At 37.5% G+C, this 15,081-nt stretch overlaps 1 protein-coding gene across 1 annotated transcript; it reads left to right on the top strand.

The window, feature by feature from the left end:
- The first annotated feature begins 828 nt into the window (after positions 1-828).
- Positions 829-14,857, top strand: slc44a4 (solute carrier family 44 member 4). Its single transcript, XM_080045456.1, has 22 exons — positions 829-976; positions 5,179-5,227; positions 5,474-5,547; positions 7,489-7,567; positions 7,691-7,790; positions 7,891-8,022; positions 8,108-8,168; positions 8,310-8,430; positions 9,056-9,139; positions 9,531-9,643; positions 10,029-10,151; positions 10,395-10,494; positions 10,738-10,830; positions 10,956-11,058; positions 11,272-11,531; positions 11,906-12,000; positions 12,361-12,464; positions 12,701-12,774; positions 12,953-13,023; positions 13,628-13,722; positions 13,825-13,909; positions 14,145-14,857. Exons 1-22 carry the CDS (start codon positions 925-927, stop codon positions 14,249-14,251), a joined length of 2,175 nt encoding a protein of 724 aa, XP_079901582.1. The 5' UTR covers positions 829-924; the 3' UTR covers positions 14,252-14,857.
- The last annotated feature ends 224 nt before the right edge of the window (positions 14,858-15,081 follow it).

Below are 15,081 nucleotides of genomic sequence, written 5' to 3'. Positions count from 1 at the left end.
TAATTTATTCTATGTTATTTTTTGTGTATATAAATGCATTATTTAGACAAGTTTTTGTGGATTCAAGGCAGCTCTCATTAAGACTGTTGCCAGAAGGTACTTTTGTGTAGTCAGCAGAGGGCATTCACAGACCACAATGCAAAGCAAAACAGGAAGATCTCCCACTCTGCTAATAATTCCATGGCCACAATTGTAAAAAGTCACAATTTGAAAAACGGGAAAATGTACACCTTTCCAGAGGGTTAAAATATTCCCTTTTGCAACAACGATACCATAATTTATCATCACCTTCTGTTGACATTGGTATAAAGATGACTAGTGTTGAAGAAAATGTCACTCAAACAAGGATTTATTAAGCCTGGGACAAGTCCAAAGGATGTGTCCCAGCCAGAGTTCCTTCTGCTGAGTGACATTTAGGTGAACATTGGGGATACAGAAGGGTAGATTTGAGTGCAGTTTAGTACAGAAGCAGTGTCATCTTCGATTACCCTGAATTCAACCAATGGATGTCTGAATCTGGATTAATTATGCCATTTTTGGTCAAACATATTCCTCCCCTCCGTCAAAATTAATCGTTATTTGAATGATACCAGAGTAAAAACTCATTCCAGCACTTCGTTTTTAGACTTTAGCCTATAGTCACGTGAGGAGGCAGTTCTCTCGCCAATAAACAATCTTTGAGAGCACGTACAGGTGCGCATCACTCGTCAGGTGCACTCGTGTCGTCACTGCCTAGTTACAAGTGGCAGGAAGAAAAAAGATTTCCCCAACTTGGTTACCATGTTCGCGCGGACGCTACAGAGCTCGTTTTGAACGATTTTTCAGACTTTAGCAGTTTGTTTTGTGTTTTAGGGTTATTTTAAAAGCGAAGGTAGTTAATTTTATAGAAGTTAGAGTAAAAAAAGTTGGAGTTTGAAGCGGGAAATGGGTAAAAAACGAGAGGAAAAACAAGAGGAAAATCCGGACTCGGAGTATGGTGAGTAGGCATTGCCCGTTACCGCAGTGATTTGTTAAAATATAGGTTACTATAAATTTAACCTAAATAACCAGATAAGTCACATCATCTTACAACAAAGACTGCAAGCCAAGTTATTTTCAAACATTGGTTTGCAAGAAAAGTTTAATATTTATTTTACCTAATTTAATTCATGATAGGCCTTTTTTCTATTGACGTGAGTAGGTTAGTTGAGGCTTTAACAAAAAATAGCCTATTTAAAGTTGACATGTAGGACTAGTCACTTTTAAATGGATAGTGTTTACTTCACTTTTGCTTATCTTTCTATATTTAAATCCAGTAAAATACTGAATTGATACTGAAATATTTTTATAACACAGTTATGTGTTAGGAATGTATCTTGTAGACTTCACCATCAATACACATGGTGGCTTAATGGTTAACAGACAATTTATCAAATTATGCCATCATCTATTTATGGCAGAGACAAAACGTTCCCATATAATTTACCTTCTGATTATAATGCTCACAATTATTATTTTCCAAACAAAGGTCATGAACTGTGATGAGGTGTTGCCAGGTACACACTGTGACTGCTTCAGGAACCACACATTTAAACTAACCACTCCGTCAGTTGAGCATTTTCCTATAGTCAAATGTAAAAAGTAATGTTGCTCTATTGTGGTGAAAATAATTTAACCCTAAATATGGACCTGGTAGCAGCGAGCCAGTCAGATAGACCTGCTAAGGTTTTTAGAATCACTGTGAGAAGAATGGATATTTTGTTCCCAGCTTTCTACAATACATTTGATTATTTAGTATAAGTGTATTTCAAGTATATCCAAAATTTCAGCTAAAACCTCCATTCAAACTTTTAAATATTTCAAATTGTGGGAATTATTGTGTCAGCTTTAAAGCATTCACACCAAAATTCTTCAGAAGTTGCTAGTATTGCTCACGGAGCCCCAGCAGAATCTTTGAATGGCTGGTGTAGCAAATCAGTTGCATTAGCAGACCACTGCTTATTTCATGTCAAAGAAACACAATATCATGTCCAACGTATCATGAGAAAAGACACAGTTGAGAAAGTTGTTGAAACTCAATGCTGGCCGTGTCTGTATTTTCTGATTATGCTGTGTTGTGTATGTGACTGTTTGATTTTCAGCCTTGTGTTATGTGTTTAGCCGATCCGTCTCCTGTATTCTCTGTTTACTCTCCGTGGCATTGTGATATATTGATTGAGTCACACGTTAGTCTGTTGACAGTCTGGGAGGTTTTGCTAGGCTACAGTAAACAATCCCACCCTGGAGGTAAATATCCAATCAGATTTAATTTCTCCTCAAATAACTTGAAAGCAAAACACAAGAGGATAAGAAACAAAGAGGAGCGCTAGTGTCTGCGGTGATGGTTTACTGACCAGGGCCTCAGTTCAACTCTCCATGAAAAAGTAGAAATCCCTGGTTAATGTTGAACAACTTCCCCTTTCATACATGTTGTTGCCTGCAATTATGTCATCTTGTTGTACAATGTTTGGGTTTTTTCTTACACATTCAAATGTGTTTTTTTCCTGTTCAGAATATATAGACTAGCCACTCAGTGTTAGGAAATAAGTGACCTGCTGCTGGCTATTGTCGCTGCAAATCATTGACCTAAAGCTGCCCAAGGCAACAGGAAGAAATGTGAGGTTCTGGTTTTTTCAACCTCCTGAGATAACTTTTAAATGTTTATGAAACAGTCAAATTTTTCCTCTGATAATCATAAATTACCTGTAACAACAAATGAGACCATCAGTGAAAACAGCTCCATTTTTATATAGTTATTATTAATGGTTTTGCAGAGTCTGACCTTTCCCGGGAACTTCGACAAAAATGTTTTTGCATTCCAAATTGCATACTCTTTCATTTTTCTATTCTATATTACAGCTGATCCTAAAAATAACCTAATTAGCATGCAGTATAGGCACTCAAGTGCTTTTACTTATCTATTTCATCCTAACAATGCACTTTGATCATGCCTCTTGCTTATATATCCATCGCATCCCTAGTTGTTTTCATACGGAGGCTGCAATAGGCATTACCACATTCTCCTTGAATATTTGCAGCAATAAGAAATCCTTTGTGCATGAAAGTAGTCACATAACAGTTTCGACAATCAAATCTTGCAATATAGTGTTGAGAAGGGTGAGGTTTGTACAATAAACCACAGAGTCTTAACAGTATTTATTTTAGATTACCTGTGTCATCTGATGTTCCAAATGATTTATTCATGTTTTCATTGACTTTGTTTGTTATTGACAAAGTAGAGTAAAAAAAAGACTTAGGTAAGGTCAAGTGAGGATGACCCCCGTCATTCGTTTGATCTTTTTGGATCTATAAGCCAAGCTATAAAAATATCTTTAAGCTACCCTGTCTGGGGTTCAAAGGTTTAAAGCTTTCCTCCAGCCTTTTACAAGGACATAAAAACAGAAAAGTCACAGTGTGTCACACCGAGTCACAGCGAGCCAATTTCCATGTTGCCATTCACTCTACACACACAGCAGTGTCCAGGCAGAGCCTGAAATCTGACACTCACTCACAGTCTTACAAGAGGCCGATGAACAGGCTCCTTTTCTTGAAAAACTTGTAATGTTACTACCCAGGTCATTTCTCTAATTGTTCCATTATGAATGGGTTTAGTAAACAGCGGCTGTGTGTGGTCCAGTGGTGGAATGTAATGAAGTACACTTAAGTAAACTACTTTACTAGCATCTATAGGCTAAATTTGTGTCAGTTTATTTTTTACTTTTACGTAAGTAAATTGTTTGAGTTCTTCCTCCACCACTGGTGCAGTCGTCCATATTCCTGTTCCTTTGTGTTTATTGACATTCACACGATGGTTATATACACATGATCCATGCATCAGATACAGCATCACATATTACTGTGTCATGGTCACAGTTTGTTTTAAGAGGCCCTTGTTTGTTAGACTGAATCGTGAACTGTGCTTGTTTAAGAGCTGTATGAATACGAACTAGCTGCTAGCATCCGGTATGAAGATTTGCATCCTACTCAGAAGTCCTGACGTTGCAGTCTGCCTGTCTCCACTCCTATACAAATTACAGCCAGTTGAGGTAATTTCTCTCTAGCTGCTGACTGCTAATCGATCATGGTTGAACTAATTAAAGATCCATTAGGATGTTCAGGCTCTACTCCACAATCACAACCTTTTAACTCTATTAGATTTAAATTAAGCAAGAGTTGAAGCACAAAAATCCAGATTCTCTTTTGTTTTTATTTACAGTATTTCCAAGCCGACACCTTCTAAGAGGTGCCTGCATCACCTGCATACGATCATGTTATCCAAGCAGTCTGGTGTGTTTTTCCTGCCTGACAGGAATTATTTTAATGGAGGATGACTGAGGCTCATGGATCTGACCGTCATGATAGGAATGTTTCAGTTGGGATCTCATTTAACAAGTTCTATTTCGGATTGCTAATTATAGCTATAGCCGGTGACCTTTCGTTCTCTAAAAAATCCAGACTTTGAATTCAAATCTTAATCAAATAACCCTGTGCTGCTTGTGGCAATGCTGTGGACTTAACTCTGGTATTTTCCTCTTGACTGTCTCCACTGTGGTCTTGAGTATGGATAGCGACTTGAGGTGTGATTAAAAACCACTCCCGCTGGATCACTTTCTTTGTCCTTGTTGGCAGTCTCTGTTCCAGGAAACAACAATAAGACAGACATTTCCTGTAATACAGTCACATCTGATAGCCATCGTAAAGCACCAGCGTCAAACTGACCCATAAAAATATAGGCGGGATCTATAAAAGTTTTTCCTTATTCCCTTGCACAATAATTCATTAACTTTAGGGAAGGGACACATGATGGCAACCTTGCCCTTTATCTTACTATATTAACCAGAATCTATCACCCATAAATACCCATGTTCAAAAGTGAGCATTACTTTTTTATTCACACCACCACCCTCATATTTCTGCAAGCACATGAGAACAATACACTTAATCAGCAGTGGATACGTGAGGGCGACTTGCAGATAACATGCCATTTAAAAAGGGAGTGATAAACTATTAATCATAGAAGGACAACAAAGAAGTTGCTGATACATTTTACATTATGAGGTTGTACCAGCCAGTGAAGTGTATTGTGTGGGTGTTTGGGAAATACTTAACTTTGCATTAAAAGCTATTTATGACACGTGCTTTTGGTTTTTCTTTCCCCAGGAGAAGTTGCTAAGTTTGACCCAACATTCAGAGGACCAATACAGAAAAGGTGAATCTATCTTATTGTCTATCGACCATTTCCCACCAACTAACTGCTTTAATTCACCATTCCTCAGTCCAGCTGTGGGGTTTCTGATCCACTGTGTCTTTGTGTGTTCAAAACGGACTTTATGCTTGCTTTGTTTCTGTTGACCGATGGAATCACATTTGTCACCCTCAAGGAAAACATTTAACACAAAGCTCACCCTGCTCACTTTTAACCTGTTTTTCTTATTCTTTCTCTTTTCTTCTTCAGAGGGTGTACTGATATAATCTGCTGTGTCCTGTTTTTGGTGGTCGTCCTTGGCTACGTGGTAGTTGGGGGTTTAGGTGAGAGTAACCTTGGTAACACAAACACAGGTCTTTGAATCGACCACACACAAACACTCATATAATAAGTTATTGTTTTTACCAACATCACCTCCCTGAGACCCTTTTGTCCTCAGTTCAACTTTTTGAGAAATACGGTAGCCTACATAACAAGACGATCGATACCACTATACAGTAGTATCTCATACGTTCGATATGAAGCTACAGCTTAGCTCAGAATAATGATAAGAAGAGAAAACAGCTGGCCTGCCTCTGTCCAAAGGTATCCACCTCCTCTAAAGCTCATTAAATATCATTCTTATCTTGTTTGTTTTATATATTTAAACCAAGAAGTCTTGTTCTTGGCCCGGGAGCAGTGACTTCCTGGAAGACACTTAAAGTGTCTTTTTACAGATTAAACAATTGAGATATGACGTGTGCTTACAAAGTCGTAGGTCGATTTTTGTTGCCTTTGGACAAAACCATGTTAGCAGTTTCCCTCTGATTCTAGTCTTTATTGCTGACCTAGGCTAATTCTCTGCAAAAACGTGAAAAGTGTGTCCATTGTGCGCTTGTGCTTGAGTTTCTATGGCACATTAACTTCTTTTGTATGACATCTCTCTATTCCCATTTACAGCCTTGCAGTTATCCAATGCATTTATTGGGAGAGGATTTCACAATTATTTTCCAGTGCATAACAACATAAAAAAAACTCTCTGCTACATTGATCTTTATGTAGGTCATGACATGTAGATGTTATATATTGATTATAATAATAACAAAGTTCAAGCAGCTGATTTCCAGTGAACTTCCAGTCAGTAGGTCTTTATTGCCCTGTCATTGAACTCATTCCAACACTCAGAATCATCTCTCTTATCTAATGTCAATAGTGAAGCCTGATAGTTAATGCACTCATATCATGTGTGTCCCAAATAGTCTGCTGCTATTTCCGTCTTAGGAAGCAGTTCACACGTTCAAACACATGCTGGCTAAGGTCAATGATTAGTTGTGGTGATTAAGTGGAGAAATATGTTGGTCAGTGTTGTTGATACATACAGGGCTGGATAGATTCTCCATTAAAAAACTAAATGTGAAAATAGTCAAGGAACCTACCAGCTTCAGCCTGTGTGTAAAATCCCTTAGTACAATACTTAAGACTTTACATAACAATAATTTAGACAGCAACTCAACATAACTGCATTCAAATGACAAACAATAGAAATGATCATCAATACTTCATCAACACACAGACTGTTGTGCCCTCTTGTGGTGGTTACATTGAAATAATTTGTTACACCAAATTCTTTTGCCTGAATAAGACATTTTAGCTATATATATATATTTTCACTGCAAATGTCTTTATCACCGTAATAACATTGTCTTTGTTTTGACAAAATACAAGTACAAACAAAGTATTTTTCCCAATCCTCCCCAAACACACTCAGTAAAAGTGTAGTTTCTTTCAGCTCATGCAGTAGCATTGCTACACAACTGCCACTAAATGGACATACTGGGTCGTGATTAGGGCTGCAACTAACGATCATTTTGATAATCGATTAATCTGTCGATTATTTTCTCTATTAATCGATTATTAATGGATTAGTGTTTTGGTCCGTAAAATGTCAGAAAATGTTGATACATTTTCCAAAGCCCATGTTGACGTCCTCAAATGTATTTTTATGTCCAAAACACAAAGATATTTCAGTTTACTGTCATAATAGGATTAAAGAAACCAGAAAATATTCACATTTGAGAAGCTGAAATCAGAGAATTTGAAAATGTTTTATTAAAAAAAGACTTGAAACGATTAATCGATTATCAAAATAGTTGGTGATTATTTTAATAATCGATTCGTCGATGAATCGTTGCAGCTCTAGTCGTGATTAACCTGCCTTTTATCTTTAACATCATTGGCTTTTCTTCTTATCTCTGTTCTAACTTGTCTTTGTTTTTTTCTATCAGCTTGGCTCTATGGAGATCCCAGACATGTTCTTTATCCAAGAAATTCAACCGGATGGTTCTGTGGCATTGGACCAAATGAGTAATTTAACCTGTCTTTTGCTTTTTCATGTTATATTTTTATTTAAAGGTCCTCCATAAAATAAATATTAATTTGACAGTTAAACAATCAAAATAACTATTTTATTTGTCCTCCCTTTCTTAGAGGCAAACCCAACCTGCTCTACTTTGACATTCTCAAGTGTGCCACATCTGTAAATGTTATGGCAACTGCTCTCAATGGGTTTCAGTGTCCCACCACACAGGTAGAAAGAGCAGCTTGAATTGTGTTGTTTCTTATGATACTGGAGCAATTACTGTTCTCTCCCACTGTCCCAGAATTAATTTTCTTTTAACCTATTGTAGGTGTGCGTGAAAAGCTGTCCCACTGATTTCGATGCTGTGGGACCTTCGTTATACTTACCAGGCAAAAATCCAGCAGATGTTTTCGATCAAAACTTCTGTGTTCCATCCATAAACCTGACAGATACTACACTGGTAGGTCCCAATGCATTTAATCCAAATAAATTACCATTACAGATCACTTTTTTAAGCACTTGATCATTTATCTTTTTTCCCCTAGACTGTTCGGGAAATTGTAGATAAGGAGCTTTGTCCTTTCTTCTATGTGCCTACGACGCCTGGTGAGAGTACAGCTTGTATATATCTCTATGTTTATTCAATGGTTTTGGCTTCTGATTAAAGTATATATTTGAGCTCTTGTAATGAATTCTAATTGAATCCATTTCAAGCTGATTTGATGTGATTGTTTTCTTTCCTGTTAGTGCTGGGGAGATGTTTGCCCAACATTTCAGCACTGGGTGAGATCCCTTCGCTCTTCGCAGATATTCCAGGCTTACCCACCTCAATCGATGAAACAGCTGGCACGCTCCTGAATGGCACTGGGTAAGAAACGGCGTACTACTGACCTCATCACCTTAAAAAACAAGATAACTGTGCTCCAAAATCACAGATAACCGCACATGGAAAGACACACATTTCCTTTGCTAACCCTGCTTCTTTCTCCTCCTCATCACCAGCACAAGGTCGGTGGTTTTGTGAGTTTCTGTGTTGACACGTAGCGTAGCAGCCCGTCGTAGCATAGCATCTGGTAGTAGTGTCTCTTGTTGGCATTAGAATTTCGCGTGAAACTCTCCTTTGGGACATGAGTTCCTGGGGTCATCTCTATCGTTTTAGCATGTCTTGCTTTATTTCTTTACCTCAACAGAAATGTAGTGCAGAGAAAAATCCAAAATTCATGTACAATAGTTACTGTTTACTGTATGAATATCATCGACTAAAAGTGCTGTTTTACTCACTTTTTCTTTGCCACTACATTACTTTTGGTAACTTCTAACTGGCCTCACTGAAAACATTATTATCTTTTGTATGTCTGTTTTAAGAAACATATTAGTTTTTTCCTTGTTTCTTTACTGTATTTTTTTTACCTGGCCTTTCACTTTTCACTTGCACACTGCTATGAAGGAGAACTGTTAACAACACAGCTTGTCATTGCTCTTGTCTCCATCAGGGACATTTTGAATGGCTTCAATGCAAGAGATATCGGCATCCGGATCTTTGAGGATTTTGCGTCGTCATGGCCGTGGATCCTCGTGTGAGTTGAACCACACACACACACACACACACACACACACACACACACACACACACACACACACACACACACACACACACACACACACACACACACACACACACACACACACACACACACACACACACACACACACACACACACACACACACACACACACACACACACTGCCACCTGCTGGCAGACATACAAATAGAGTTGAATATAAAATCTCATCTCAGTTATCTCATGTTAGCACAGAATAGTTATTCAAAATTCACATGTGTAGATCATAGGTTAGAAAACTCATTCATTATTTTATAGTACTTCATAATTTTATATGCCTCTCATGTCTTATAATTTATAGTTTTCTTGATGACTGTTTCTCCTGCCCACCTCTCTCTCGTCTCAGTGGTTTGATAATAGCCATGGCGGTCAGCATGCTGTTCCTGTTGCTGTTGAGATTCACTGCTCCAGTCATGGTGTGGGTGCTCATCGTAGGAGTCCTGGGCGCTGGGGCATATGGTAAACTATCACCTAGAGTGGTTCTTAAAGCAAAAACTGTTTTCAATATTTAGCTTTTGTATGGATTACCAAATAATAATAAGTGTGCTATTTCTTCCATTACTTTCTGTTCAGCGGCACTTGTAAAACAGAAAGGCTGTAGGTGTGATTATATAGACTGGATAAATATCTTTCCTCGTTAGGAGTAAGGTTAGGGTTAGGGTAAGGTTTAGAAGATTCAAGTCTATTTCCTCTTTAATGAGAGGGTGCTACATACACGACTAGGGCTCAAAAGTTATAGTTTTATATTACGTTTCTGAACACAAACAAAGTCGATAAGGACATTTGATCTGCTGTGAAAAGATATAATATGTTCCGAGTAACCTCCTGAGCGTTTCTCTTGCAGGAATATGGCACTGCTACTGGGAGTATGATATCCACAAGAAGAACTCCGCTACCATCAATGACATTGGTTTCACCACCAACTTCAATGTGTACCTGCAAGTCCAAGAGACCTGGCTGGCCTTCTGTGAGTCTGATTCAAATGCTTTTGATCTTATTTCGCTGGACGATGCACTATTTCACACAAGTCAAATATTTCTCACAAAGTGGGAAATATTGGAAGTTTTAGAAAATACATGCTTTTATCATATCAGTAATTAACATTTTAAAATAAATGGATAGTGGATATGGTTTGTACTAGTTATGTATGGCGTAAAATGAGACATGCATCAGTTTTTTCATATCATACTTTTCTCTCTCCCGCCCTCAGTGATAATGATATCTATTGGGGAGGCGATCATTCTCTTGACCCTCATCTTCCTGCGGACCAGAATCCTCATAGCCATCGCCCTCATCCAGGAGTCCAGCAAGTGAGTCCTTGTAACACACATGGTTTATTACTTTGAATTAACCTAATATTCCATAGAAATACATTCTTACTTTTAAAGTGAATTTTTAAATGTAAGTTTATTATATTACCAATAACTAGCAATAATAATATATAACAAAATGTCATATTTTTATTTAAATTTTATTACTATGCCTTCAGCTTGGTTTGTATCTTAAGCAACATAGAAATGACATAACCTGATACGTGTGTTCATATTCCACAGAGCGATCAGTCACATGATGTCGTCTCTGCTGTACCCTCTGGTCACCTTCGTTCTCCTGTTGGTCTGTGTTGCCTACTGGGCCGCCACTGCTTTGTATCCTTTTCATTTTATACAATTGTGTGTGTGTACGTGTTGGGATGCAGTCATCCAGCCGAATGCTCATGTGTACTGTAATACAGTCACTTCTACAGTTTGTTCTCTTAAACCTACGTGTGTAGATATTTGGCAACGTCAGGAGACCCGATCTACAGAGTGGTGGCTCTCAACTCCTCCATGGGCGACTGTGGCAGTATCAATGGCTCTGTGGACTGTGACCCTGAGGTGAGTGGGCAGAATGTGCAATTAAAATGATGTCATACAATGAAACCTCCTTAAGGTTTTTCCCATTGGTTTGAATTAGCCAGTAAGAATGAATTGTAAAAATGTAAAACTGAATTACTAGAAAAGGTCAATAAAACATGTTTAATGCCCAGACTCACTCTATCTCACCCACTGTCCCTATTTCACTCTCCCGCTCTCCATTCATCCACTCAGAACTTCACCTCATCAGATTACCCAGGATGCCCCTCAGTCAGCTGCATCTTCATCAAATACAACGACGAGGGTCTCTTCCAGCAGAACCTCTTCAACCTGCAGATCTACAACGCCGTGGCTTTTCTCTGGTGCGTCAACTTCGTCATCGCTTTGGGCCAGTGTACGCTGGCCGGGGCCTTTGCCTCCTACTACTGGGCCTTCACCAAACCAGGAGACATCCCCATGTTCCCCCTGTCCGCTAGCTTTCTACGCACTCTCAGGTACGTCACACTGGTTAAATTCCTGCAACAATTAATGTGTCGAAACTCGGTCAAAAGTCTCCTACCTGACTGCGGCCTCCTTAGGGAGCTAAGGATGCCGTTTCTAAATTTCTATTTTGAGTAGTTTAGATAAACTGTAAATCACAGAAGATTATGGCTGATTGCAGTTCCCACTCTGGCTCCTAGAGGGCACATTAAACCTTCACATAACATTTAGTTAGAGGACGCTAAACAATACAAACAATGTAACTATGAATGTTGTTTTATCAGTCACATTTACCGCCTTCTAAAATAATGAACTACTACTGTTAAATAATTTAAGATACACAAATAACCACTGAGAAATCATCACCTTTTTTTAATTTTAATTTTAGGTACCATGTGGGCTCTTTGGCATTTGGTGCTTTGATCCTGACCCTGGTACAGGTAGTGCGGATCATTCTGGAGTACATTGACCACAAAACAAAAGGTAAAGATAAAGTACCTTCATTACACTGTCTGCATTACCCTGAAAGGATACTCAACCCTTTTTTATGTGCTTTATTTGTGATTTGAAGCCACACCTTTTCACAGCCTAAACTTAGTTATAGATAGAGTGAAAGAAAGAAACATGATTATTTATGCTGTGTCAAATAAACCTTTTAGAAACTGTATGGCAAATGCTCATAAAAACATTTGGCATTTTGGAAAATCCATTTTTTTAAATTTCTAAGTGGATAAACGAATACCAAAGAAGTGCAGGCTGTAGAAACATGTAGAAACATAGAAGTTATAATAGTGTCAAATAACTGACAGGCTACTTATGTTAGTTTTGGCTTCTTGTCCCCAGAGGCGCAGAATCCAGTGGCACGTTTCATCATGTGCTGTTTGAAGTGCTGCTTCTGGTGTCTGGAGAAGTTCATCAAGTTCCTCAACAGGAACGCTTACATCATGGTGAGCCGTTCATATTTTACAGGTCTTTTCTTCAATGGTATTATTGTTGTAGTGATGATTAACATACACATTGCAATAAAGCTTTTTTTTTACTATAATTTAAACAAGACTTTCTACTGACTAAATGAATACAATGTCACCATTGCCATATAAAAACAATGTATTGGATATTATTTGTGTCATGCAGTGAACCATTATATTTTCCTACAACAAGTTGATTGTGTTTTGCTCGACAGATTGCCATTTATGGGAAAAACTTCTGCGTCTCGGCTAAAAACGCGTTCATGCTGCTCATGAGAAATATAGTAAGGTTAGTGCTGAAGTCGTGTTTCCTGCTCTAAAAGAGTTTTAGTCTGATTTTAAAATGGTGGCTCCCTACCTGTCGTATGACCTGTTGGTAGCAACAATATATTTGCATTTTTTTTAAATATTCTATAAAATGTGTTTTATTTTTTTGACTGACTGACTTTATGTGTCCCCTCCATCAGAGTGGTGGTGCTGGATAAAGTGACAGACTTGCTGTTGTTCTTTGGAAAGCTCCTAGTGGTCGGAGGAGTAGGTAAGGATGACAGCATGCATCAGCAAAAACGTCAAATCAAAGCAGTGTTAAGGTTTTAGGATAAGCTATCTATACATTTACTGTACATGTACATGTGGTGTGTGTAATAGAGAGAAGATTTTAAAGGCTGATATCTATGTTGAGTTCTCTTGTTCAATGTTGTTAGCCTTGCATTAACCCCTTTTTTTATATGACAGATGTGGAGCTACATTAGCATTACCTTGAGTTGTTTTTTCTGGCCACCAATAGGCCTACACTTTTCTTGGATTAGGTTTTTTTTTTAAATCAGGTTGTTCAGGTTGTTTTGGCCAACACTGATTATCTCTTTATTAAAATACACTTACACTTAAATACACATTAATTAAACTTACTCATGTACACATTTGGTTTGGTTTGTAACCCACAATTCAACCTGTTTCAACTGTTATTTGTGCAATAGTGAGAACTCTAATCATCAAAAATATATATAAAAAAAATATATAATAACGGATCTAGTGAAAACTAATTAATTCAGAAGTGTTCTTTACACAGTGAAGCCCAATACGTATTTATATCAGCGATCAGTAAATAGAGGAGACACTGAAATCTGGATCTTTTTTCCCAGGTGTTTTGTCCTTCTTTTTCTTCTCTGGACGAATATTGCTGCCAGGCGACACCTTCCGCTCTGAAACCCTCAACTATTACTGGATGCCAATTATTGTGAGCTACAAACTATCTTTTCGGTTTCAGACAGTATTCATTCAGATAAATCAGACTGATGGACATTTATTCTAAATCTCATCTTTTATTTATGTGTTGTAGACGGTGGTGTTTGGGAGCTACCTCATAGCTCATGGATTCTTCAGTGTGTACAACATGTGTGTGGACACACTCTTCCTCTGCTTTTGTGAGTAAATGTGTTCATATTAAAGGCCTGTACATTTACATGTTAACATGTTTTATTGATACAGGAATACTGAGTTCAATATAACTACACCTTATGAGCAAAAAGCATCTGTTCACATTGGAAATGGTTATTTATGTGGGGAAAGACTTTTGAACATTCAAATATACCAAATAATTTTCAATTGAATACATTTTCTCTTTCATCACTTCACATAACTTGCCCCTCGATCCAACAGTGGAAGACTTGGAGCGTAACGATGGGTCTCAACAGAAGCCGTACTACATGTCCAAAAACCTTATGAAGATCCTCAACAAATCCAACAAAGCTCCAAAAAAGGATTAAAGAAACTGAAGATGATTTCGCCTCTAGAGCTTATGAAACCACACCAACTCAGGGGTTCTTTTTATCTCTTTTTTTATCCCCTTTTACGTTCCATCTTTTTCTACTTAAGTTTACCGAAATTCATTTGCTGATTTTGCACTTTTTTAATGATTATATTTTTATTGTGTATGTGCATATGTTAATTTAGTGACTGTGCACAAAGAAAGGACTGAGCATGTGAATGACGGTAATGTGAGATTTTACGTTTGAAAGGTTTCCTACATGACAATGTTAATTTGTTTTTAGAATCATTTTGGCTCAAAATTACTAAATGTCCCAAAATATTTATTTTATTATTTATTAGTCTTTGTTTCTGTTCCTCAACAAGAAAGCTGCACATCATTTCTGCTCTATACATTTTAGGCTGATTTTTAATGCAATTTACTTTTTTTTTTTTTTTATCAGAGAATTATTTTAAAGACCTTAAAATGTGATTTGTGCAAATGGAGCCACAAAATGTTCTTACATATCATATATTTTTTAGATATTTGTAAAAGAGAGTTTGTTTTGTAAATGAGAAAATGTTATGAAAAATAATGATTATGTTAAAAAATAATGTAATTAAGTTGTAAATATGATTGTTCATCATGATCCAGTGTGTGCCAGTCTTCTCTGTACGATGAACCCTTTCACCGGTTCTTGGCCATCTACTGTATTTCATATCCAGAACATGTAAACAGACATTTATTCTGACAAGATTATTTTCTGATCTTTGAACTACACATCTGAGCTGAAGATTCAAATCTCATATTTACTCTGCAGATAGAATACATCAACTCTAACTTTGCTAA

The sequence above is a fragment of the Ammodytes marinus genome (genome assembly GCF_949987685.1).
Source record: "Ammodytes marinus genome assembly, chromosome: 17".
Lineage (NCBI taxonomy): Eukaryota > Metazoa > Chordata > Actinopteri > Uranoscopiformes > Ammodytidae > Ammodytes > Ammodytes marinus.
The sequence above is the reverse complement of the archived record's forward strand: the minus strand, read 5'-3'. Positions and strand labels throughout refer to the sequence as shown.

Coding starts and splice junctions, on each gene's coding strand:
- slc44a4 (XM_080045456.1), top strand. CDS start 925: ATGGGTAAAAAACGAGAGGAAAAACAAGAGGAAAATCCGGACTCGGAG. Junction 5,228..5,473: donor AGAGGACCAATACAGAAAAG/GTGAATCTATCT, acceptor TTTCTTCTTCAG/AGGGTGTACTGATATAATCT. Junction 11,059..11,271: donor CTGTGGACTGTGACCCTGAG/GTGAGTGGGCAG, acceptor TCATCCACTCAG/AACTTCACCTCATCAGATTA.